This window comes from Anarhichas minor, unplaced genomic scaffold (assembly GCF_050575085.1).
Source record: "Anarhichas minor isolate MPS153535 unplaced genomic scaffold, ASM5057508v1 ptg000007l, whole genome shotgun sequence".
NCBI classification, from domain to species: Eukaryota; Metazoa; Chordata; class Actinopteri; order Perciformes; family Anarhichadidae; genus Anarhichas; species Anarhichas minor.
The window spans coordinates 9,043,913-9,070,009 of record NW_027466453.1 but is presented as its reverse complement, the minus strand read 5'-3'; the positions used below and the strand labels follow the sequence as shown (position 1 = coordinate 9,070,009).

Sequence of the window (26,097 nt, the reverse complement as noted above, 5' to 3'; positions counted from 1 at the left end):
GCATGTTGAGACTGCATAGCGCTGACCCTGTTAAACTGTGACCAAGTCATCGTCATGTTGCGGTAGTCGTCGGGGTTGTTGCTGGAGCTGCTGAAGGCCTTTTGAGCCAGGAAGACCAGGTTCTCCTCCGACAGGCCCCGGTTACTCTGCACCTCGGCCTTGTATTTCATGTTGATGGCGTCGCACAGCTGAGGCCAAAGCACCTTATCTGGCACGAGGAAAGGCACCCGTCCCTGTAGAGGCGGTGGAGACAGCAGAGGATTTACATGAGCCTAACCGCCGCGTGTGAGGCCGGCAGCAGAATGCAAAACATGCATGAAATGTGCAAATGTGAGCACGTAAACAAGAGCAGGAGTAGCTGAGTTTTTATATTGCATCATTGTTTCCACAAGGATTCTAATTAACTCGTCCAGATCAATAGAAAAACAGAACAAATGGCCATCGAGGGTCCCCTTCCAATTCCTTAAATGTGCTAAATTTTGAGCATATAATCAAAGCACAGATGCGGTTAGTGATGGCCGCCCTCTGCACCGCGCTCATACGGCGGTTACAGTCGATAACGGCGTACCGACCGACAGCATCATCGCGGAAGCTTAGCAGCCACCCTCCACGTGAGGAGGCAATAGAAATGGTCTGAATTTTGTATTTAGCACCTTTAAATTGTCAAAATTGATTAAACAGAAAAGAATCTACTAATCAGAGCACTTTTCAAATTATATTTGATACATAAAACTGCTAAGTTTAGGCGTTTTTTTGAAGGTTTAATCATCTCTAAATATCATTTTGAACGCAGAAAAAAAACATTTACTCACCGGCTCTGCAAAAGCGTTGTCCCACAACACGGTTGCTGTGGCGTTATTGTCTTGGCTACCGTGAACTATCACCACGACAGGAAGTGATAACGTCTGTTCGAATGAAAGAGGGGAGGCCATCAGTTTAAGAATGCTGGAACAATAAACATCATCGTCCGTCTATGGTTCTAACGGGACACGAGAGCGTTTTAATCAACATTAAAGTGCTGTGAAGAAGACAGATGAGGAATGAGTAGGATTGGTCGGGCTGATGCGGCGCACTGTTGTGTTCAAGGTTTTGTGAGGCTTTTAAGAATGAATAGATTGCAGAAGTAACAATGGCGAGTATCTTTGTGCGTCCCAGGCTATTGTCGCCCCCTTACCTTCACTTGAAAGACAAGCTCGTTGACTCCAACGCTAAACTGCGACTCGAACAGAATGGTGAACTTTTCTTCTGTGACGGATTCTGCTCCTCGCCTGTCCGACCGCTTGATCCTCTTCAAAGACTACATGGAAGACGACACGTGTAGGAATGAGCAACACTGACAATGCACGCATCATATATGCACAGCACACGGCATGCACGATTCACTTTGAGTCAGACTACAGGGCCGACGTGTATGCACCGTCTCTGAGGACACATACTACTGTACTCACGGACATTGGCGTCAAACACATCTGACTTCAGGGTGAGCCGCACTCTACTTCAGACCCGTGTTTACTAAGATATCCAACTCAGTGTAGTTACTTCACTTCAGAATCACTTACCATGTTCCTGAAGTGGGCGCTGAGAGTGCCTGTCGTCTGGTGGTACTCCATCACGCAGTTATTGTTGAGAATCTCTCCGCTGCTATCGCTAAAGGGGAGAGACAATCAAGGGGTTGAGTCAGTTCGCCGTAATGTCTGCTGTGACTCGTTGTGCTGAGAATTTTATTCTTCCCAGAACAGATTAAAACTAAATTATGGTCGGGCAGGAGCTGCGTGAAACACATGCAGGGTGTAGGAATGATGTTCGTGCTCGTATAATTGGATGGTTTAACTACCTCTATCTTTTCTACATGAGAAAACACCGAGCAGATGTCTCAGGGCTGCAGATTGGGTGCCATACAAACTGGCTTGGATGAGACACAAGGGGATGATGGCTGAGCTGTTGAATTGCTCGTCCATATAACCACCGGCTGACTTACAGTCTTGGACGGTTTCTGTTTGTCGGGAGGAATGTGGAACGGGCTAAATGTGGATTCTGCGTCCACACCATAGATTCCTCTGTGGCATTGTTCACGTTCCAGCCGTGTCTCTGTGGTGAGGTATGGAAACACATGAGGGCCAGAGTTCATCCTGGGATCCAGTAATCCCTGTAGCAAGCTAAAGAATCCTTATCTTAATGGTGCCACGGCCCCACTAGATGAAGCAGGAATACTAAAACGTGTGCGCAAAGAAGAGGGAACAGCAGGATGATGTGTCGTTGCTTCAGCGTGAAAGCACTTGTGTGTGAAAACTCTGATTCAAAGAAGAAGTGATATATTAATTAAAAACAAGCCGTATAGCATAAAGTAGCAGTGTGTAGGATTTAGGCGGATTTCCTAAGAATCAATGTGTTTTCTTTACATTTCTACAGTAGCCCAGAATGGACAAACCAAACACTGCCTCTAGAGAGCTTTTAGCATTTGTTTTTTTTATTTCAAGCCCACCGTAGTTCTCCGACATGCTTGTGAGCGGAGGGGTATTCAGTTGAATGCAATCTGCTACCTCACCACTAGATGCTGCTAAATCGTACACACTGCTACTTCAGGTCTGAACCTCCACAAACAACCCCCAGCGTCCTATTTGTAATTGTTTCTGGGGTCTTCTTGTTTTTAATCCACAGTGATATGATATCGGGGCACTGGACTTACTTCCTCGTGTTCTCGTTCTTCAGCAGGGTCTTGGCTTGCTGCTCACTAATGATGGTGGCTTTCACCTGCGGAGGGTTCATGTGCACGTTCAATTTCCCACCCACTAGGAGGCGCACTGTCGCGGCAAACTTGGTTTGGGTTTTTAGCACCTGTGGTGGCTGTTTCTCAATGATGAAGGTGCTGTGGAGACAAAGGGGGAGTTAGACTGACTTAATGACAGAACAAAACCCTGTTGGTCAGGTGGCTCAGTGCTTTGCTGAACATCATCTCTTATCATCATCATCTCTCTCTTAAAACGTAGCCAAAAATATGACAAAAAGGCTGCAAACCTAACACAGAAAGTAAACATGTTTACAGCATACAAATAACTGTGCAAATGTTTTATTAGACTTTAAATATACATGTGATGTATACTTTGAAGATAACCATGGTGCACTAATGGAGGGTATTGAAGGTAATGGAAGTAAGGTGTGATTTTCTGTCGAGCTGTCATCTGATTTCCCACTTTAACACAAACAGGGAGCAAGAAGTGAGACAGCAGCAGACACACAGCCTGATCATTATTCCTGCAGGATCAGTGGCAGCTTGGAAACAAATACATACTGTTGTTATGAGCCTTCAAGCCCTCTGTTCTGTAGCTGAACGAAGTAGTGATGTGAAAACAACACTCTCCCATTCTCAGCCTGAAACCTCCAGGGGCTTCAGGGGAATATAGAGAGGATGTTGTTGAGGAAACATAGCCTGTGTTTGTACTGTGTGTGATAGCGGTACTGTATTTTGTGGGCGCGGGCAAGTCTGTGGCCAATCAGAAATCGCTGTGACACGGACACGGCCTCTCAGTATGCTAAGGGTCCCTGCAGGGAAAATCTACAAGAAAAGTAGGAGAGGAACCTTCAGGTGACTTCCTGTTCAGAGATGCTGGAGGGCTAAAAGACCCCGGCAGATGTGCCTTTGGGTCCAAAAAGTATGAACTGCAACAGCTTGCAAGTGCCTCCGCTGTCCTTCAATCTCTTGCAAACTGCATTTTCTTTGTCTCTGCAGATCTTTTTAGAAGCCTTTGACTTCCATCCTTTGCCTCTGGGCACATTTGCATCCTCGCAGTTGAAATTATCACTGACCGACTTCTTTTTCAACAATCTTTTTTTTTGGCTGCACTGAAAACAGATAGTCCAGTTTCAAGATCAAAATGACCGATTAGTCGACTGATCGACTCAGATTTCTTCAGTCGATTAGTCGTTCTTTATGCTTTTTCAGGCAGAATACCTTATTTCCAAGAAATTAATGTCTCTGTTGATTAAATCAACTAATCAATTTGTCGACATAATCGCATGAGCGTCAGTCGACTAAGGCTTGCTGTTACTTATCCATATCCAGTGTATTACCTACAGTAGATGGCGGTTGGCACACCCCCCCCCAGGTGAGACATTAGGTACTGTAAGTGATACCCTGACTATGGATAAGTACAACCCCACTTCAAAACACCCTAACTATCCCTTTAAGGTCTGAAACGTAAACATTACCTTTTACAAGACTAAATCTAGGGTTTGAGACCACGGCAGGGTGGTCGGTGCATGTTAACAAATATATCAATGCACAGGCAGCTTACTGATATTCCCGCAGCTGTGGCTTGAGATGAGACCTTCAAAAAGTGGTCTTGGGACTGGTGTTGAGACCAAGACCGGTCTCGAGTACTACGACACTGCAGAATAAAGTAGTGTCACTGGATTAAATCCTAAAGTGGATAAACCCAACGCCAGATTCATTTAATTTTAGGAAAAGATAATATCTCTCACTCTGTCGACCAAAGCAACTACGGCTGTGTAAGTAGGACTTGCTTGCATAAAGGCCCCCACTGAGTGCAGGAAACGGCGATGCCTCGATGTACACACACACCCAGCTACACACACGCTGGGGCTGATATACTTGTTTTGACTCTATGCTGACTGACATTCATGTCATGGAATCAGCGTTTTCAGTCAAGATGAGTTGAGATAGGTTTAGAGAAGCCTTAAACAACAACACACACCTGGTGACCAATGCTGAGATGATGTCTGTGATGGTACTGCTGAGTTCGTTGAGGAGCTCTTCAATGGGGCCGGGGATGGGCAGCTGTTGTCTGAGGTGCTCTGCCCTCCGAATCTGCTGCCTGTTTTGCCAGATAGTTTCTGCTAGCTTCTCACACCTGACACACACACACACACACACACACACACACACACACACACACACACACACACGAAAACACACACAGGTAAGGAGTTATGCCTGCACTGCAGAAGATTTCACTCCAGCAGAAGATTAGCAATTAAAACTGAAACGGGATAGTTTACAGCAACTATGAAACCCTTGACTGGACTCTCCAAAAAAAGCAAAGAAAGCAAAATGAGGGATTAACAGCCTAAAAAAGAGACATGTCAGATGAGCCTGCCTAATGTCTCTGTTATTAGGAGCCAATAAACTTTGGAAATGAACCCAGCGGTAGTCAATTGAAAGCTTGTAAACCTGTGACCCTTTGCTTTGAGAGGAAGCCTAGCGGCCGTGATCTTGGTGGGAGGTGGAGGAGGGCTCACCAGGACTGCAGGATGTCCAGGCCTCCCTCCGGCGGGCCCCCGTTGCCTGCCAGCTGCTGCCGTCTCTTCCACTGGATCAGCTCGTCATCCAGAATGATGGTCTGCTGCTTTCTCAACAGCTGCAGTGTTTTCTGGTGCTTCTCTGCCAAGTCCTGCGCATGAACAGAAAACGAGGAGGTTTGACTCGGGATAACACACGAGCACTCTTGCACACACGCATACGGTGTGTTTTCTTTGAGCGTGCATGTTCCCGTCTTACCAGTCTGTATTTCTGTAGTGTGTTGGCCTCTCTGGTCAGCCATGCCTCCACAGTGGCTCTCTTATTGAGAAGGGCGGGCTCCCGTAGCTGCCGGTCAGCAGGGGGCAGCGTGGACAGGCTGGTCAGCTGAGCTGAGGAGGAGTGGGGTTGTTGCCATCCAGAGGGGGGGGGGGGGAGAAGAGAGGGGAGGTGAAAATCTTTAACCTGCACATATATACAGTGAACATACATGTACACCCGAGGGGGATGATGATTTACTCAGGAGAACCTCCTCTAGCGTAACACACACGTGCTGTTTTGTGAATTATGCAACATGAATGCAAAGGTTGCTGCTTGTGGAAGCTCCAGGTGTTTGTTTTCCATCGCTAATCTACAGTGTCCTGCATATTTCAGACAGCTGTGAAATGAACGTGTGGAATGATCTTCACAATGCAATTTCACACCTGTGGCATATACAAAAGTTCACAAAAGTTCAGACATGTAGTGATCTAGTAAATAGGTTTTGTCCAACTTACAGTCCAACATTTCCAATGTATTATATTTAGAATGAAAGAAGAACCGGCACATTTGAAAAGCTTGAACCAGCGCTGTTGAATAACTGATTATGAAAACTTTGCATTACTCTAGAGCAGCAATAACGAGATGCAGGTCCTCTGGTCTCACCCTGGATGCGGAGGCTCTCCTGGTACTGGATGATGAAGTACTCCTGGTTGTGCTGGAGCTTGCGCAGATCATTCTCCGTGTCCTGGGTCAGCAGGCGGAGCTCCTCAAAAGCTTGGTTGATCTGTTGGTATTTCTGAGACATGCTGTCCATCATCCCCCCCACCGGAGAGCTCGACTGTCGATTACAAAGTGTGATTGAGAGACAGGCACAGAGAGAGGGTTGGGAAACGGTAATTGGTAAGGTGTCGTGGCCTGTGTATTGTCTGTCATTGGGTTGTTTATGATAGCTGTTAGGGGAGATAGCAGGCTACTGGTGAGACGAGAGACGTGTGATATTTGTGGGGGATGGAGCAGGAATATGAAACCAAGCTGGACTCGATGCATTGATGCCCGCGTGTGGCAGTTGGGCTATTTGACTGTAAAATCCTCAGTGACCACAAGCCTGACGGGATAACTGCAAACAGAGAGGGAAGAAGTGCTCATCGCACTCGGGCAGACTGCGTGAGCACCGTGTTACCTAAAGGTTCGGACTAAAGACGGTGAAATTCGATCAGTCCAAATATGCATTCCACGAATAGAAAAGGCATGTTGTGACTGGAAATCAATTCGCCGCAGGAGTCGCTGAGAGTCACATGTTTTTACGCACTGCTGGCTTTTACGGTTTTATAACTCAGGGCTTTTTATAAACCGTGAAATATTTGATTTTCATTTTTGACTTGCAGTGGAGGAGCAACAAAAAGTCGACTTTTGCAAGTCCACTTTACAGCATGATTGAGAAGGTATTGTTTTAATAACGCAAAAGGAATCTGCAGACCTTTAGGGGGGTGAATGGAGGAAACGGAGAGTAGTTACGCAATTACCCAGCCGGCCGAATCAGTCACCATTAAGTAGTTGCGCTTCTGTTTGTGTTTGCAGGCTTTGTACGGGCTATGTACTGAATAATGCATAAACAAGCCACAGGTGTTTGTCTCAGCAAGTTTACATTACAGTGGGGATTGTCTGCAGTGTGCATGCAGGTGTCAGCTCGCAAATATGTATTTCACAGCACGCGCGTGCATCCTACTCACATTGGTGGCCTCTCTGACGAGCCTCTGCTCCGTGTAGAGGATGTGTTTGATGCATCGGACCAGCTCCAGCGGACAGCGGTCATACGTGCTCTGAAAGACAAGGAGCACATGAGCCGTGTTAAGGCCTATTAGCCCCTGACGAGCGGAGCGTCCGCCTCACACAGGACTCACCAATTTAGAAGCTCGCTAAGTTCTGGAGCACTAAAAAAACCCCATTAGGCGAGCCTAATGAGACCCATCTCTGAAGCACGGAGCACTTCATATATCATTCATTAGCATTCACGCACATTGTCACGCACGCACACCGCTGGTACATGTGTTACAATCATTTTTTTTTTTTGTGTAAACAAATTGCGGTTTCACTGTCTAGTTTCAGAGTCTAGTAGTTTCCTGCTTCAAGTCGGGGAGTGACATTGCATTAAAAGTTTGGAATTGTAAAATCAAGCTACGTTTTTACGAGGAAACACGCCACACTAAGAGAAAGAAAAAAACTAATAGCACAGGGCATCAGCAGGGTTGGACACATTTCACATATTACACATCGGTACATGTACGCTCACGATCACCCAGGGGAAAACAGAGAAGTAGAAATTTGGGTATTGCAGTTTGATGTTGCACAGCCAGCTCCCCTTTAGCCTGTTTCTCTGCCTGGTTTCAGGGAGGGGAGAAGACAAACAGACAGCTCTGTGAGCAGGGAGCTCGATCATAAATAGCAGCGCTGGTTGGCTACCAAGGCCCTCACGCATGGTGGATATAACCTGTTCCTAAAACATATCGTCCACTGTGTGCAAGGACAAAAAGCAAACAGTTACATCTTCCAACCACTTCATCTCTTCTCACGTTGTTTAAAGGTGAGAGTCTTGATGGAAACATAATTTCATTTCAATATTCCTCTGGAGTTGTTTTGGGCTTTTTCTGATTGTGTGAACAGTAGGCCCTTCATGCTCCAGTGTGTTTTGTTCTCCAGGCTTTTTAGCTATAGATAAAGTACCAAAGTCAATTTTTACATTATTAAAATCAAGGTCTCTTTTATTGATACATCTGAGAAATAACTGAAAGCCACAGTTTATACTTTATGCTTGTTTTTGTATTTGTGTGTTCTCAAACTTTGGCTCTACTTAGCACCCTGACCCTCAAGTCTCTCAATCAGACAGGAAAGTGACCCGGTAAGGTGCTGTGGGTTCCTGGGTACGCAGTGCTGTTCTTGTGATTGGTGAGGCACATTTCCAAAAGACTTACCTTGAGCTGGCTGGCGTAGTGTCCCAGTTTGATTTTCAGTAGAAAGCCGTCCTCTCCCACCTGGTGCTCGGCCTTGTTCTGCAGCTCCTGGATCAGACTTTCCAGTAGCCGTTTGGCCTTGAACTCCTCCGCCGGGTTCTCTAGGTCTATGGCATCCCTAACAACACACATACACACACACACATAAAACACACATGCATGCACGTAAGACACATACAAGACAAGTGGACATGTGCATAAACAAACGCACATGGAAAGAGCAACTCTCCTTATGGGCTTTCATGGACAAGTATACATGCTTTACACACACGTATTATGTTTGTGCTGCAGGGTAACTCACCAGAGCTGGCCCTCTATCCACTGGGACAGATAATGTCGCACCTCAATGGGGAAATGCTGACCGTAGAGAGACTGCATCTGGTGCAGAGCATCTCCCTGGAGCTGCTGGGCCTGGATCCACACTGCCATCTTCAACGCCCTGACGTTGAAAAAAGGGGGTTTTCATTAATGAGAGAGCAGGGAACCCACGTTTAAAGAAAAGGCACATTATGATGTGCATGGGGACGTAGTAAGAGTGATACTTGGTATCTAAAGGGTTAAGAGGGTGATGTCTATTTTATCCTCTTCAAAAGAAAAGCACAAGTTAATTAACTAACCACATTAGTTTGTGGGATATTAGGCTCCGTAAACCGTGAGGCCAGACTTGGCTGTAATCCCAGTTTAGAGTAACGTTTGCTGTCCTGGTTTTTATTCGAGCGGGGTAGGTTTAGACTTCACCCAGCCAATGTTATAGCCGAGCGTGCGCTACCTTACGAACACCTTACAAACATGGGGACTGCCCATTCGTCCGACAGCCCGTTATCCCGAAAACAAACAGCACACTGTCCTGGAGGCCCGTTGCTCCCAAAAAAAATCACACTCTCCATGCAACACACAGAAGCACATGGCTAATTATTATGCAAAATGGCATCATCGGACCTTCCATCGGATCATTCTGCACAAGAATTACAGATGTTCAGTTTAGCTCATTAGGATCCCCATTAGCTGACGCCATGACGTCAGCTTGTCTTCCTGGGGTCCGTTTGTTTTACAAGAAACATGTGTTTTTGACAATGGACGTTTGTTTTCGGGATAACGGACAACTGGGCTTTCCAGTCCAATGGGCCATTTTTCAGGCTATTAGAGTTTCAGAATAAAGGGCCGTCGGAACCATGGCATGGCACCACAAACACACCGGTTACTCCACACCCCACCCCAGAGAAGGGGACCCCAGCAACGTTTTGTTTACCGCTGTGTGAAATCACGGACCCGTTGTCTGAAAAAATACTAATTACAAGTGGTTTGCCATGTTTATCATTATGAATCTGATACAGAGCAATAACAGAAAGCTTGACAATGAAGCGGCAATTAGCAAATATAGTCGATTGTCTTTGGCTTGTAGAAATGTCGTACGAAAAATGTAACCTTTAAGGAAATTGACTAACTCCACGATGAATTAAACCAAACTCCCCGAGCTCACAGAGTACAGATCTGGTGAAAAAAACAACACCTACAGGATACAGATGTATCTGGTTTCCCTCTAAGGCTCCGAGCTTTAGTGGTTGAGCCGGTCGTGTGTCTTTTCTGTGTTTGGGGCTTAAAACAGTCTCCTCAGTGGAGCCGACAGCTCTACTGTCACTGTGTCTTGGTTTAGAGGACTCTGGGCTGGGTCACTGCTACGTGTTTCCAGTCAACACACCCACTCACCCTTCTCAAAAGTGGCACAGTCACTGTCAGTAAAAGACTGAGCGATATGAGTACGCGGGAAGTTTGTGGTGCATGTATGTGCGCATGTGTATTTGTAAGGGCTTGTGGTGTCAGTGGTTCTGCTTGACAGCGCGTGCATCTTTAGTGTATCAATGTATATCGGATTGAGACAAACAGACCTCCACATATCATATTCACATAATATTTCCTTCATCATACCTTTAGTTTCCAACATCCACAATGCATTCTGCGTGCTGTTGCTACCAAACTCAGAGAAAGGTTCCACTGTTGACCCTCGTTTCCTCTTGAAGAACTGAAAACTAGTCAGTAATTGAAGTTCACAGTAATTTTGCACATTGCAGTAAAAAAAAAGAAGAGAGAGAGACTGCTTAAAAATGTGAGAGGATCTCATGACATGCACAAATGACCTTCAGTCATTCATCTAATGAGGCCGTGACTGGATGATGAATCGATTTTAATTTTAAAAAACTCCAAAACCTCGTCACACTCATCTCATCTGATCACCGGGCAAATTGTGCGCGTGTGTGGGTGCGTGTCGCGGCTCAGATCAGCACCTCATACCTGTGCTCAGGTGAGCGCATGTTCACTCTCTGTGTGTGTGTGTGTCGAGGTGAGCTGAGCTCAGAAAGATAATTCCACTCCTTCTGGTATTTGCACCTGTAGACGCTAAACCTGTAAGCCTATGATAATGCTCCTGCTCTCATATCGCACTGAATGGGGCCTGACCTTTAACCTTTCCTTATCCCACTGGAGACCTCAGACTACCTGAGCACAGACTGCAGAGAGAAGGCACGTTCACGCGGCTAGTGAAGAATAGTGTTAGTGGCTCTGTGAGCGGCTCACCTCTCTGCAGAGCCAAAGCTTCAGCTTCAGTAAACTATGAGCTGCTGTGATCGCAACAGCCACACTTGGCTTAATTTGTAAGGGACAGGTGGTTAGATGCTCTGTATTCTCTTATTAAATGTTGATTAGGTGCATTGTATTATTGCACCTCACCGGATTGATGAGTAAATATGTTGCATAGCTGGTTGATGACACTTTTTCTACGCGAAACGATGAGGTGAAAGTTCACAAACGCAACACTAAATGCTGCATTATCTTTGCTGAAGTTTAAACGTGCGTATTGTTTTCAGATGTGTGTATATTCACATGTAATACAAAAAAAAAAGTAAAAGGCAATAAAAGGCTTTTCAAATGAGCAACATGCACATGTTTTATCTGCCGGGGCATCAGCAGCGAGCATCAGCACTCGTACTATCAGCTGATTGGAGGAGGAACCGAACAGGAAGAGCGTGAAACCTTTTCTACCACCTCTTTTCTGTGACACCCAGGACCTCCTGTGCCACCCTGTATCACACAAACAGCATGGCATGCTGGGAGCCAAAGCTTTAAACCGTGTTCGCCGTGCTGCAAAAAGACAGTGAGACAAACTGCTGTGTTTACCAAGTCTGTCTTGTCCCTTTAACAGCTCTTTAAGGCGGAGGCTCCGGGCACTGTTTGCCCACCATTAGCGCCTCCATTCTCACCTCCAACAGGGGAAAGAGATGCTTCCCAACAGCTGTTTCAATCTGACTACATCCAAATGCCCTGGCATGAACCCCGAGATACACTGCGAGAACTGAAACGTCTCTTCCTCTGTCGCTGTCCTCTCTTTACAAGAAACTCACAATGGTGTCACGTTACACATTTTACCACTAACTTCATGGCAGACTTTACAAAAAAAGCAAAAGGAAATCCACCTTACCTCTTGCCTTCAGCTCCGTGTTACCATGTAACAGCAGGAAATTCAAACGAGGAGCACCACAAACCTTAAACAGACAGACAGAGAGAGGGAGAGACACAGAGAGTAAGAGAGAGAGAGAGAAAGCAAAAGGAGGAAGTGAGTCAACCTTGGGTGCTTCTGAGGAAGCTATCTTTTTTCACAAGGACCGGAGCATTAACAAAAAGCATGCGGGGTTGAGCGAGAGAGAGAGAGCTGAGAGGATGAAAGGGAAAGTCCGCAGATTTCTCATTATTCCGGTTGTCCTTGGACACCTCGACATAACGATAACGTCATTTATGAAACTGCTCTTGGTGATGCTATGTGGGGATCTCAGAGGTGCTCCAATTCAAACTCAGACGGCAAGAAAGCATTTTAAAATGGGATATTCTCCAAACCTTATCTAATTACTGTTATTTAAAAAAAAATACTATTGTTTATTGCAAGTTTATTGTCAAGTATTGTCTTGACTCTGCCGGTTATATTACCATAGTTCTCACCAAAGAATTTGCTACGCTCATGCACAAAAAGATGGAGACAGGTTGACTATCACACAGCCAACAGCAAGGCCGGAGTAGCTTCTTCTTTATTTGGAAATAGATAGCCAAGTGTCTCTAATAACCCCTCACAGTACAGAAAAAAAAAACGTGAGTGTGCACAACTACGGCAAGCACAGTAGGTCAAAGAGTTCGTCCACATTAGGCTGGTTACATTTTAAAACACATCATTTTCTCTCAGCCCTCCGTCGTTGCTGAACCTGCGTTTTTTCTCACCAGGAAATATCACCAATGAGCTCGGTGAGTAGTGTTGTCACAATCGAGAGAACCAACGGCCAGATAGACAAAAAAATAAATGTTTTCCTTTCAGTCTTGTCAGCTGAAGACAAGTTAAAGCGTCGCTTTTGTCTCATGAAGTCATCTTAGAAAGAACTAGTGTGCTTGGTACCGATTAGGAGGCTACAAAGTCTCATGGCAGCAACACTAAGCCTTGAACTACAGCCATGGCCCTGTCACCATGTGGCACACAGAGCCAGAGCATCTGAAGTCGGGCTTATCGTGATCCAGACAGCTCTCATTCCTGGCTGGAGCCTGAAGACGGAGACCAGCAGGAGCCCATATGCTGGCTCGAGCCTCCAGACAAATATGTGAGTATCTGTATTTTTTCCATCTACCTTGGCTCGCTCCTTCTTTGCTTCTCCACCACCATCCAGCTTGTTTATTGGATCCAACCCCGTTATTACCTAATAAATTCTCTTCCAGTTGAGAATGATGGGTAATGTAATGGCCTGACCTATGACCTCTTCATCAAGGTCAGCATGCTCTGCTCACACTGAGCCTCCCCGTTTTGACATCGATAAGTCACGTGTGTTGATGCCAGCAAGTGACAGCAAACATCTAAAACATCTGGTACAGACACACACACACACACACTCGAATGCCACTGAACATTCAAAAGTGCAGAATCATACTCACTGGAGAGGATTACTGAAGCAATCATCACAGATGTTTATCGTAGGGCCTCGTCTTAATGCTCCCATAACAGAAACCATGAAGCAGTGCTGGCGCCGTCTTCTGGAAACAGAGCGATGCTACTCGAGAGGCTTCTGACTCTTATTATGTCTGCTAGTCAACTCACACACCTTCACTTTGTCTCAAGTAAACAGGACAACACAGCGCAGACGCATACAGTAGCCCTGCAATAAAAGCTGTATACATAGAGAGCTTTTAATTCACCTTGTAGTCATTTCTCAGACCTTAGCTTGTGGTGTTATATTTAGATTACAACACATCGTAAGGTTCCACTCACTGTATATATGAGCACACACACACACACACTTGACTTTTACGTTGGCTCGTCCTTCAAAGATCATCGGTTGTTGCTCTCTTTTATCTTTATTGCCATTCTTTTCCAGCAGAGGGAGAAAGGCCATGGCTCCATCTCCAAAGCCCTTTCTACAGCTCTCACGCTAGCTTTTTGTTGTCCATTTTGAATTTACTGTCAACAGATTTTCCTCTCCTCATCCCTCCGTCAGTTCGTGCTCTATTGGCACGAAAGTTTCAGGAACAATGTTTCTAAAGCTTCTAAATACAAAAGTACACAATAACAGTAATATGAACATCAACACACTCCGCTAGGAGTCTTTTTTTAATTGTGAGAGGTCTTTAAGATCTTTGAAATAACAGAGTTTAACTTGTCAAAGTTCATGTTTCATATTTCACTGAATGATTTACACTGTGGGAGGATGTGTCTCTCAGCCTCTCACCTGTCGAACGGCGTAAACAAATGTTCTGTTGTCTGTTGGTTGCCATGATTTTGTTGTTGGTTGCCAGTTTGTGGTCACTGAGCCTGTACTTGTTTCTATCTCTGATGTTAGACAGATGTTCATTGGACTTGATGATTTTAGAGCTCTATATGTATAACTCAATGATATTATGATTCATATATCTCTCTCGCTCTCCCTTCTAATGAACTGCCAGCTACATGAATTAATCCATGCACAGTTCAACATCAAGTTACAGGAAAATCTGTCTTCCCCCTCGGTCCCTTCACACAACATTGGCAAGGAGGCAATGGACGACTGCAGCGATTTTCTTTTTCACCCACTGTGCAGAAATCGTGGCATATTTATGAGTGGAGAATGGCTGGATGAGAAATCAGGAGAACGGGTTCCAGCAAAAACAAAACCAATGAAAACCTTTTCCCACCCCGGCTGTACACAGGGCTCTCCAGAAAGACAGAGAGGACGGCTTCATTTCCACTCTTTCAGATTATTTATCGACTGAGCAAAACTATGATAAAAGGGGCTGAAATGAAGGTTAATGCTGTTTCATTCTGCTAATAAAGCTCACATCAACCTATAAGCTCAATGTTTTATAATAATAATAATTCAGGACTTGTGTTATCAGTCAACAAAACCAATTTGCAGAATCAAAAATTGCAGCATATGTAGGGCTGGGCAATAATTAAATATGACAATTTATTGTCCTTTAATGGAACAGCAGTGTGATGAACTCATATATCGAGATACACAATTACATCGCCTGAATTGATAATAAACAAGCACATAGTAACTCAAATGAGCTCTAGCTCTACATCGTGAGTTATCCTGCACAGAGAGAGATTCTACCCCGGGCTGGTTTCTGCAGGCTGAGACACAGACTTTCAGTATCTGTTCATATGTCATCAGCGCCTGCAGCGAATGGAGTTGAAAACAGAGGAAAAAAAACAACAACAATCCTCAAGCCTTTCCACGAGACAATCAATGGAAAATAAAGAAAAGTCCCCCTCGCTCTACGTAAGGAGAAGTCAACAAAAATAAATTTGCTTTTTTCTAGCCAAGCCCTCACCGGTTTGTTCTGCCAAAGAGTATTTGGGACATCATGAGCTCCAAAACAGGGAGAGGTTCTGGGTGAGTGTGCTTGTGTGAGCAGAGACCAAACAATCTAAGCAGCAGACATCCTCCTCCTCCTCCTCCTGATATGTCCCTCATCTTCACTTGTGTGCATTACATTACAGCTTTGGCCATCCCGGCAGCAGCAACAACACTACTATCTCTCTCATACTGGCCATGCATCTCCATCACCGTCTTTGTTGTATTCAATTAGATGCAACAATCACAGCGCAGTATAGGCAGCGTGTGGCGAGATGTTGTTGTTGTTGTTTTTCTTAGTTCCCCCGGGGTCTCAGAGCACGTCTGCGCGTTCGTTTAGCTGGCTCCGACGTGAACAAAGCGAAATTAAACACAAAGTCGTGTCACCCACTCTTTCCTCTGAGGAAAAACTGCCATTCATCAACGTAAGCGCTTCCTGTTTGGAAACTGAAGTGCCACCCACCATTCAAAGCAACCTCACCGCTCTCCTTTACGCCAGAGCCCTGTGAGCGCAGGAACAGAAAGAGCACGCACACACACACACACACACACACACACACACACACACACACGCACACACACACACACACACACACACACACACACACACACACACGCACACACACACACACACACAGGGCCATACGACGCTGCAGCGAGTCCCGTGGAACTTTAAAAGGACCACTCTGGTATTTTTGGATGGTTTTTTTTAACCCTACATACTTCACTGACTATTTGCCATAAGGCCATTTTGGGCTGATGGATGCATTTGTTTTTACATTTATTTACATTGAAGACTATGAAATACAGATTAAAAAAAGCACTATCAAACTAAAACATCAGCTTGTTTTATGCCTACATTTCTTATACAAACATACATTAAAAAGTGTACTAAGAATGAGTCTTTTGCTGCATGTGGTTCTCTCTCTGTCTCTCTCTCTCTCTCAAAAAATCATTTGCAAGGCTTTAATCCTGTGTTTTAAATCCTATTCATGACGGGATCCTTTAGTTTCTTTAAAACCTACTTGAAATAGACCATCCATCGCAGTATTTTGCTGTGTCATTATCAAAGTAATACCGTGCTGCATTTTGAAAGTACCGACGGTCATCTTGATGGATGCTTTTACGGTCTCGTGGGGAAACTCCGATCAAGATTTGAATCAGCTGCCTCACAGCAACCCTTCCAGATTCACATGATCCGTTACACAGCGTCCATGTTTACTTATCGTGTCTGGGTTTGATTTGACACGAACATATTTACACATGACAGCAGGTTGTGATTGTTCGTGAGGCTGGCTCTCTGATCCCCACCAGCATATGGTGGGAAACCATCTGGAAGCATCAGGGCTTTCAACAAACATGCATCTAAAGTGGGTACTTGGAAGACATTTCATTACCTAAAGGGTAAACACTGGGATTTTTTGGCATAGCGTCTATTATTTTGTAGTTAAATTTTTATTAGGGACACTATAACTTATTGGACCTAGTTGGAGTCTAGTCTGAGCCAGTTACTGTTGACAGTTTAGAGATGCATTTATACAGTGTGTGGTGTTTCACAATCTATCTACCTCCTGACGTTCATCCTAAAATGGCACGACTGGAAATACCAACATCAAATATCAAGAAGACGTCAATTAGAGGGGGAAACATAGTCCAGTGTGGACTGATTACCTCATAGTCCAGTTTACTCAGGTTGCATCAGCAAAAGTTCACTGACCTCCAGTGTTTACTGTCCTTGTCCACATCGCTCCATTCACCATTTCACCCAAATCTGCCCCCCCTTTCCATGAATTGCACGACACATAGCGAAGGCAAACTGTTTGTTGATGGATGATTGTTTGTTTTACTACAGGCAATCTGCAGGAGGCCGGCTGAAGACATGATCCTATGCATACTGTATATGCATATATGCATATATCTACTCTATCATTCAATATGTTGCGTGCATGTTGGTTGACATAAGTTTATATGTGTAGGGGGGGGGGGTCTAGTCTTTATAGGTTTCAGTGATCTGTCACTTTATCATAGCTTTCGTGGTGGTCAGTACAAATGTAACATGATACATACATGATAAAACATGAAACTGTCAGTTACATGCAAAACACGGTAAACATGTTGAACGCACCATCTGGTTGGTCAATAAAATCAATATAAAGATCTGTATTAGTGACTTTATTATGTGACTGAAGCTTGTTTTTTTTTAAATCTGTTCTAGTACAAACAGTTTATTTTGGAGAGTAATTTGCAAAGAAACGAAAAGTTTGAACAAAGCGAACACGTATTTGACCCGGAGAGGAGAGTTGGACAGCAGTGGGGCAAAATGTTGCTGACAATCACAGAACTCTATTTGTCTAGTAAATGAGTCCTAAAATAAACAAGTGGCTCCGCTGTCTGCTCTCTGCTCCACAGTCCAGCTGCTCCATGACAGAGGCTATGCATTATCGCCCCGGGCCAGTATTTATAAGTAACATCTCAGTGTTAAACCGCAGAGTGTAAAGTAAGCCCATAGCTTACTTCCGGTGGTATATGTCTATTTCTACTGTGGCCTCGTTAATGGATATTTCTAAAATGAGAGACAAAGGCGGCTTTAGAGGCTGACCAGACATGTCCTCTGCAGGAGAAAAAAAAAATACACTAACCTCAAGGGTAGAAACAACCAAATCTTTCAAATGCACCAGAGTGCAGAGCAGCAGTCCGGACGCTACACACGTAACTCCAGCACAGACCTGGCCCTCTGCTCTCCTGCACGCAAACATTACAGGCTGGACAAGACACATCTTGTCAAGTCGTCAACTTTCCCAGCAGACTGACGGCACGAACCCAATCGCTGTTGTGAATCGTCTCCGGACTGAAATATGTCACCATTTGAATTCCACACTTTCACAAGGTTTAATAAAGTTTTGACGGCAGATTGTTATTGGCCTGTATTCAGTAAAAGGAGATCCCTGATAATGCTACATTGTGAACAGCAAATCCGTGCTGACAGCAGTTACAGTTACATTATGATGCGTTTAAGCTCTATTCAGTAAAAATGAGTGTTGGGTAAAAGTGAATTATAGCGTTATCGTGACATGCCCACATGTTATCTCGTAATTTTTGGCAAGAAATTGAAATTAATACAGTTGTTTGATGGAGATGTTTTCACAGCAATATAAAACAGATCTCAAATAGACGAGTCTCTCTCTGCGGCTCACACACTCACTCGCCACACATTACGCTGCTTTTATACCAACCCATATGTAAACATGTGGATTGCAGTTAAACACGGCCTTGGCCATTTTCACACAGTGGTACTGCGGGAGCGACATTTTACAAGTGGTTTTATAAGCGTAAAGTGTGCGTGTGAGTAAGTGGGAAGTTACTTACTCACCCTTACTCACTTACTCACACACAGAGTTCTGTTTTCTGTTGCACCTCAAGCTGGGGCCTTCGTTGACCTGCACCTCCTCCTAATCTGTGCACACGGAAAACATGGCGGTGCGGACGAGAGGGTTAAGCGGAAAATGCATCAAACATATTCAGTGTATACTGTATAACTGGCGAGAAACATGGACTGGTGGGTCAAACGAATGCGACTGTGGATTGACGTTGAACACAAGAATCAAAGAATGATGGAAGAAGAAGAAGAAGAAGAAGAAGAAGAAGAAGAAGACATGGGAGACTTGTTTGGACAGAGGAGCACATGACCAGCAGGACAGACGACTATAAAAAGGGTCTTTGTGAGGTCCAACCTGCCCTGAGGTCCTGTTGCTATGCTCCAACCCACATCCCATCACGCTGTCAACATGAGGACATTCGCTCATTAGCTCAGTAAAGTGATTGTGTGTGTGTGTGTGTGTGTGTGTGCGGTCACATGCGCGCGTCGGCGTGTGCAGGTGGTGACACATGGTTTGTGTATTTTTGTCGCATTTTAATGTGGAGAAACTTTAATTAAATGTGGCTCACAAGACTAACTTTTACAGGTAAATCAAATTGTGAGCCGAACATCTCTGCCATGCAGGCTTCTCCTCTCAGCCACAGCGTGGGCTCCTGTTGTTGTTCCTCCTCCATGCAACAGGCTGAACAAGGAACACGGCTGCTGACAACCACCTATAATCAGCCAAAATGTGAAGCGGTCAGAAGCAGTTAGAGGCCTATTTCTGTTTCTGTGGCCATATTATTAGCTTGTGGGCTAATGGGAGATACGGTGCTTTTTGGTTTTCTCCGCTCTTAAAAGAAGCTACATGACAAAGGCGATGCAGTTGCAGAGACTGAGTGATTCAGTTATCTGGTGATCTGTTATCTGTGATCTGGTGTTATTTGAGGACAAATAACACCAGATAACAGATATTGTTCCATGCAGTACTTCAATTAAGTGCCTTTATTTAAAAAAAGTAAAGGTTTTAAGAAGTCAAATCAACAGGTTTAGGAGTCTGGGAACAACTGGAAAAAACCTCTACAGAGACCAGTTAGACAAATGGTACATTTATACACACACACACACACACACACACACACACACACAAAGACACACCAGTTGAATTGGAAACTAACGTGGGGAATAAAGCACAGCAGTGGTGTAGATAAATGAAATGTAACCACCTAAAAGGCTCTTTTAAGGCAACAGAACATCTGCCTGCAGCCACAGTGGGATTTGTGAGAGCTTATTGTCTTATTGTTAATTAAGTCTGAATACCAAACAGAGAGATGTGTTCAGAAATTCATGGTACAGGGCCAGAAGGGTGACGGGGTAGAAATTGAAGAAAGACAGAAATTGTTGCGTGTCAATCTGATGCTGCACAAAATAGAATAAACACAAATTCAAAATAACATTGATTGTGTTAGACACGTCTCAACATCATCAACAATTGAAAGAATCTTTTATAGTCAGTTACCCACAGCGCTGCAACGGAGGATGCTCTGGCTGCGATGATGAGCCACCACGAATAAAAAGGAGAAGATAGACTCTGGAAGGCTTTATATAGCCGCTTTCACACAGGTGATCAATGGCCTGTGGGGGGGGGGGGGGGGGGGGGGTATTGTGTTGATTGTCAACACTGTGACAGACATCCGTAAGTCTCAACACACTCGCCAACCACTGAGTATCGCCTTTAAAAAGGTGCACTGTGCAAGATCTGACCAGGATTTTAGATGGTGAGTCACTGTAGCGTCCAGTCTGCCCTCAGTCCAGAGGGACGAAGACGTAGAGCCGCACGGAGGGTTTGAAGCTACTTTGTGGACAAGCAGTGGAATTACACACATTACACAGTGCACCTCAATGAACAAATTTCTATATTTGCTGCGAGGGATTCTGATGAATGGATGAATGCACCCATCCCAACCTCCAACCTCCCTCTGTCTGCAAGCTCTACTGAGGGATGCAAACAGGAAGTGTATTGTTTCCATGGATCTAGCTAGTTAGCTATGGCTACAACTTCAACCCGATATTTTTTAATATATTTATTTACATTTTGGCAAAAGTGGCACGACTGACATATTTAAATCCATGTCTGTCCAAACTGTCATCGCTTCATCATGTTATCCTCTTTAGACATTTGTGTGAAATTGTCATAATTAGCATATGAATTCTTGAGCTTTATACAGAAATGTGTTTCGTGACTTCACAGTGACCTTTGACCACTAATTTCATCCGTTCATCTTTCAGTCCGAGTGGACGTTTGTGCCAGATTTGAAGAAATTCCCTCCAGGCATTCCTGAGATATAAAGGATGCACAACCTGAAGACGTCAGCAACAACATGACACGCATGTCGACGGCACAGAGGCACAGTTCAGAAAACTTAAAATTGTGATGATTCCCGGGTACATTTTTGATTTACGAAAAATCATGTCTGTGTGGTTTTGCACTCCCCACGGCAAGAAAGCCTCTGCTCTAGAGTAACACGACCATGGGCAACAATAATTACAGTTTACAGTAAACACACACACACACACACACACACACACACACACACACACACACACACACACACACACACACACACACACGTTAGCATATTCTCACTGACTGCACAAATAAATCTTTCCAAAGCTAGCAGCCTGTTCCTGAGAGAATACTCACAAGCTTACAGAAGCCCCCCCAGGATGTGAGACTTATACATTATTATGGTGTGATTGCTAAAACCCTTGGGGGGGGGGGGGGGGGGGGGGGGGCAGACCAGACAAGGCAAAGAGAGAAACACTGAACTGAGAGGGAACATGAGATCCTGCTTCAATAGATCACAACAATAAATGGAAACGATGAGGAACGGAGAATAAGCATCTGCATGTCACTGCATGCATGATACACAATGTCAGGAATAAATAAATCTTATTTCCGATATTCACACTTTTCAAATGTGCATTGGTTCAAAAGGTGACTGGGGAGCCAAGGACAAATACATTTTATTCGGAGTGTGTAGCCCAATAGTGGTCTGACACCTCCTTCCACTATTAAGAGGAATGTTCTTCCCGCTGACAGAAGGCCACAGACAAACTCTCACTTCCTGGCCCTTTAACCTTCTCAACTCTGTTAGCTGTGAGAGGATAGTCAAGAGGCCATTGCTGATGGGGTGTATTTGAATGCAGTTCCATGACTGATGATGCTACTCATCAATTATTAGTGTGTGTGTTTGTCGTGCAGCAATTTATGTTCTTCTGTATATTTGTTTGTGTTTTCACCTGGGCAGGTACGTCACATTTAGCACAAAGGTGCATTTAAGTATGAACAATGTTAGCACCAGACAAGTAGAATCTGTCAGCTCTACGTTAAAAAGGGGGGCTGGGGACTCGAAGAGAAAGAAGTTGGACTGAAGTGAAGATCCTCGGGTCAAACTGAAGAAAACAAATATCACCAGCTGTCTCCGTCACAGATGTCCTCCTGCAGCGCCTGCTCCCCCCCCCCGCCCCCCCCTGCTTCGCTCGTAAAACACCAGCAATCTATCATTTCTGGTGGTGTGACCGGCTGGAGCTGTGACGGTGCAGAGTGATGGAGCAGAGTGACGGAGCAGAGGTTAGTATGAAGTGGGATCAATCAGGGAGCCCTAATACACTGCTGGTGACAGCCCCCCCCCCCCCCCCCCCCCCCCAGCCGGACCCCAGCCATTGAAAAATAACATGTCATTGCCATGCAGCGAGAAGCAAACCGGTGCACGGCTCCCTGCCACGTATATAGGACTCTCCTGAATGTGGCAGGTGAAGCGCTTCAGCACGCGGGCGTCTCCTTGTGACGCCCAATGCAGAAGTACATTCGCCGAGCCTTTTTTTGGTAACCCGGCAGCCTTACTTCACCTCGCGATGACATGTCGCAATGGTGGCCTTTTGCAACCTTGTGAGAGCGGCGGACTATTTAAAGGCGCTGGCTCGGTACAGACCGGCTGCAATATCTTCTCACTCTATTGTGATCATCAGTTTAAGATCCCCAAAGGCAGAGTGAGTTCATATGAACAGTATAATATGAACAGCGATATTTAATAGCAAGTATTCCTAAATGAGTTGCACTTAAATGCTAAACATAGCAAGATGCACACACACACACACACATACACACACACCACGTGGTGTCATTCAGTGCTTCATAGGAAGGGATTGAGTGACTCTTACGGATCTTTATTGGTGTTCCCTCTCTACTCCCCGTCAGTGTGACCTCATTGTGCTCAGCTGGCCCGCTAACCTCAGACACCACCGCCCTAAACCCCTTTCCACTCCAGCCAGAGCTCCACCAGCCAATGATCTGCTTTGTTTGCCCAGCTCACGCTTTCCAGCCATCTGGACAGACCTGAGAGGAGGCAGAGGTATTTGAGGTGAGAAAGGCGGCAGCAGCCCGTGTACGCGACAAGGAAACTGTGCAGCTTTGAGGTTCTTTCACGTGTGAGGCTGGATCTGCTGTCGGTTCAAGTGCATCGCAGCCCTTCGTATATTGTACAGTTGGCGCGAAGCAGATCGGTTGTGCTGTGGCCAAATAAACTGCCGCGATATTTAAAAGTGAATGTCAGAATGAAAGCTGGCTACATTGAGCAAACTGCAACATGTCAATCCACCTCCATGTCTAGTGTGCAATGCATAACCTTTTGTTACTAGGGCTGTCCTATTCTTAGTCAACTAAATATTGTGTCCACTAATCGATAAGTTGATTTAAACGCCCTTCAAATCATAAAGTTTAGAGATGTGTACATATATCGTTCTTGGAAATAAATCATGAAAAACATTTTAAAAAATGACGAATCAACTAAAGAAAATCTTACTCTACCGATTAGAGTAGTCAACTAATCAACTGAGAGGGGGCAGCCCTATTTGTAACCTGCATGGTTTTGCATACTGCGTATAGTATACTATAAATAAATATCTGTTAATAAACACAGAGCACACGGAGGTGAAACAGCCACCACTTATTTGTCTGTGTGCATAAAGCAACAGCTGCGCACCTTTCTCCTCTATCAGTCAAGACAATCTACTGCAGTGATTTTGATCAGGACCGCTGTGTGCATGCATGCATCCCCAAATGTGTTTATTTGATGTTCTGCCCGAGGAACTACAGATAGCATGCACTTAAAATGACTGCTGACCGTTTTATAAATCACAAGTGTTTTGATGATTTCCTGTCTTCCAGGCACCAATCTTCAACTGATATATCAACTTGCAGAGTCGTTACGCTCGCTTGCGATAAGCCTTTAAAAAAAAGGCCAAATAAAAAAAAAAAGAGCGTCCTTGAATGCACCACGAAGAGAGTCGATAAACAGTACTTGCTGAGGAATGCATTACCTCATGAAGATGTTTTAATTAGGCAAAAAAAAAAACCATCTGTTCAATGTCACAGATTACTCTCTCCAACATGTTGATTTTCATTTTTTTTGTCATTGGCATGAATGAAGAACGAAGCGCTGCCAACCAATGGTTTGCTTTTTAAAGAAAAAGAGTAGCTGCCAATGGTATAAAGTTCACAGGATCGTTTCCCTCAGCAGCTCAACTTTCTGCTTCCTGTTCTTTCCCCCAGTTTGGAGCTAGAGACATAAAAAAGCTGCAGGAAAACATCTGTCATTATTTTCAAAATGTCACACAGTCGCTTTTCACGCCTCACACAGAAACTGTAAGACCAGAATAATGCGTTCTATATGACACTATAGTGAAGTGTCATGCTTTATATTATTTAAAACAGTTCCGTCTTTCTTATCTGCCTTATCTGCAACGCTGACAACCCCGCCGAGCTTCGCTTTTTTTAAACTTCTGGATGTTTAATTTTGGCATTTCTGCATTTGCGCACGCACGGAGGACTTATAGGAGTCTCGGTGTGTATTTATTCGTCTCGGGTGCATCCAGGGTGTCGACTGCAGAGAACCAGTGGGTGACACTATATATTCTGAGTGTTAAACGCTGACATGGCCTGAAGCTCAAGTAAGTGGCAGCAGGAATGCCAGCTTGCTGGAGTGGAGCCACTTTTAGAGCCAGAAAAGCCCTGAGCAGAGACAACCAGCGAGCCGGTTTGTCACAGTGCAGCGGCCTCGCTGTAATAACACATCAACGCAGGATAGTGTTAGTCCACCTGTAAAAACAGACGTTGGTTCTTAGCCTGACCTGCAACCCTTTACGCTGCCACCAGGCTTCAGAAGTCGGATGGTCGGATAGCTTCGGAGAGACCTCTCAACCTTTCCAATACTGGAATTGAAAGAGGGAAAACGATTAATCAATTACCAAAATAGACTCCAAATCTTTGTTGTATATTCCTTTGATAACAAAAACAGCAACCAAAAAAGACGTGCGTATTTTCACAAACTGCCCCGATCCTCTGGATCCTCCGAAGCAGGACAACTCTCACTGACACGCAGGCTTCTGTGCGGCTCAGCCAGATACAAGCCCCGCCACGAAACCACCCGACACCTGAATCAACGATCGCATCACTCCTTTGGCCGTCTTCGTTTCCACATTTGAAACGGGACAAACAAGAAACAAGCTGTTCTGCCAAACTTCTCCAGTAACTTCAGTGTAAACGTTTGTTTTTGAAGAAATCCACGTCCCAAACCTTCCCCACACATCAGTGACTCATCCGTTTGCTTCAAATTCACGTCCTATAATTGTCAGCTCACAGCCCTCAATTAAAAAAAAACAAAAAGGGCTTTTGACGTATAATAAACTAGAGAAGCTGCTCTATCTGAACAGCACACCCCGGGATGACAGACCGACAGCAGGAGGCTTTAAGCGGACTGGTCAGAAAGAAAAAACCGCTTTCCAAAATAATCACCTGAAAAGAAGCTTAACCTACATGCAGCATGAATTGGAAACAGAGAACATGCAACAGATCCGATAGGATCTCTGGGTCCATGTGTCCGCTGAGGGCATGTGGGGTAATAGTCACAACGCCTCGTCCCCTTTCTCCTGTGAGCCAAACCCGTACTACGGTGGGGAGCTCTATAATCTGCTCACACAGACCTTCGGGCAACATCGTGGTTTCAAACCCCAACTGCTGTGTCACTTCTTTCAACATGCATGCAGCATGACTGGACGTTTCTGCCTGCTTTCTGCCTCTCAGGCATGTGAAAACCACGGTTAGACAATCTACCTTATTGGCTGATATGAATGCCCAAAATGACCCTTTCACTCATCTGATCAGCGGTGTTCAATGGATGATAAAAACTGAAAATAGTCTGTATATGAATATATTATTATCCGTGGGAAACGCTTGTTATTTGTTTTGGCTTGATATACAGAGTATATATATATATATATATATCTGGTATGTATTGTCTA

The 26,097-nt window shown here is 44.7% G+C and overlaps 1 protein-coding gene across 9 annotated transcripts in view; it reads right to left on the bottom strand.

Annotated features, from left to right (window-relative positions):
* The window catches only part of stat5a (signal transducer and activator of transcription 5a), a 47,726-nt gene that overhangs the window by 5,280 nt on the left and 16,349 nt on the right, over positions 1-26,097 (bottom strand). For 3 of the 9 annotated variants that reach the window (XM_076085460.1, XM_076085469.1, XM_076085468.1), the window contains exons 2-14: positions 11,996-12,059; positions 8,825-8,962; positions 8,485-8,641; positions 7,246-7,335; positions 6,179-6,353; positions 5,516-5,646; positions 5,257-5,408; positions 4,713-4,868; positions 2,687-2,866; positions 1,560-1,647; positions 1,175-1,297; positions 813-905; positions 27-233 (exon numbers count right to left, since the gene is read on the bottom strand). In XM_076085460.1, coding sequence (XP_075941575.1) covers positions 27-233; positions 813-905; positions 1,175-1,297; positions 1,560-1,647; positions 2,687-2,866; positions 4,713-4,868; positions 5,257-5,408; positions 5,516-5,646; positions 6,179-6,353; positions 7,246-7,335; positions 8,485-8,641; positions 8,825-8,952 — 1,680 coding nt within the window. In that variant the 5' untranslated portion in view covers positions 8,953-8,962; positions 11,996-12,059. Of the gene's footprint in view, positions 1-26; positions 234-812; positions 906-1,174; positions 1,298-1,559; positions 1,648-2,686; positions 2,867-4,712; positions 4,869-5,256; positions 5,409-5,515; positions 5,647-6,178; positions 6,354-7,245; positions 7,336-8,484; positions 8,642-8,824; positions 8,963-10,449; positions 10,551-11,995; positions 12,060-18,764; positions 18,835-22,959; positions 23,135-24,927; positions 25,009-26,097 lie in introns of all 9 variants that reach the window. The other 6 variants (XM_076085462.1, XM_076085464.1, XM_076085461.1 and 3 more) reach the window with 6 other exon arrangements.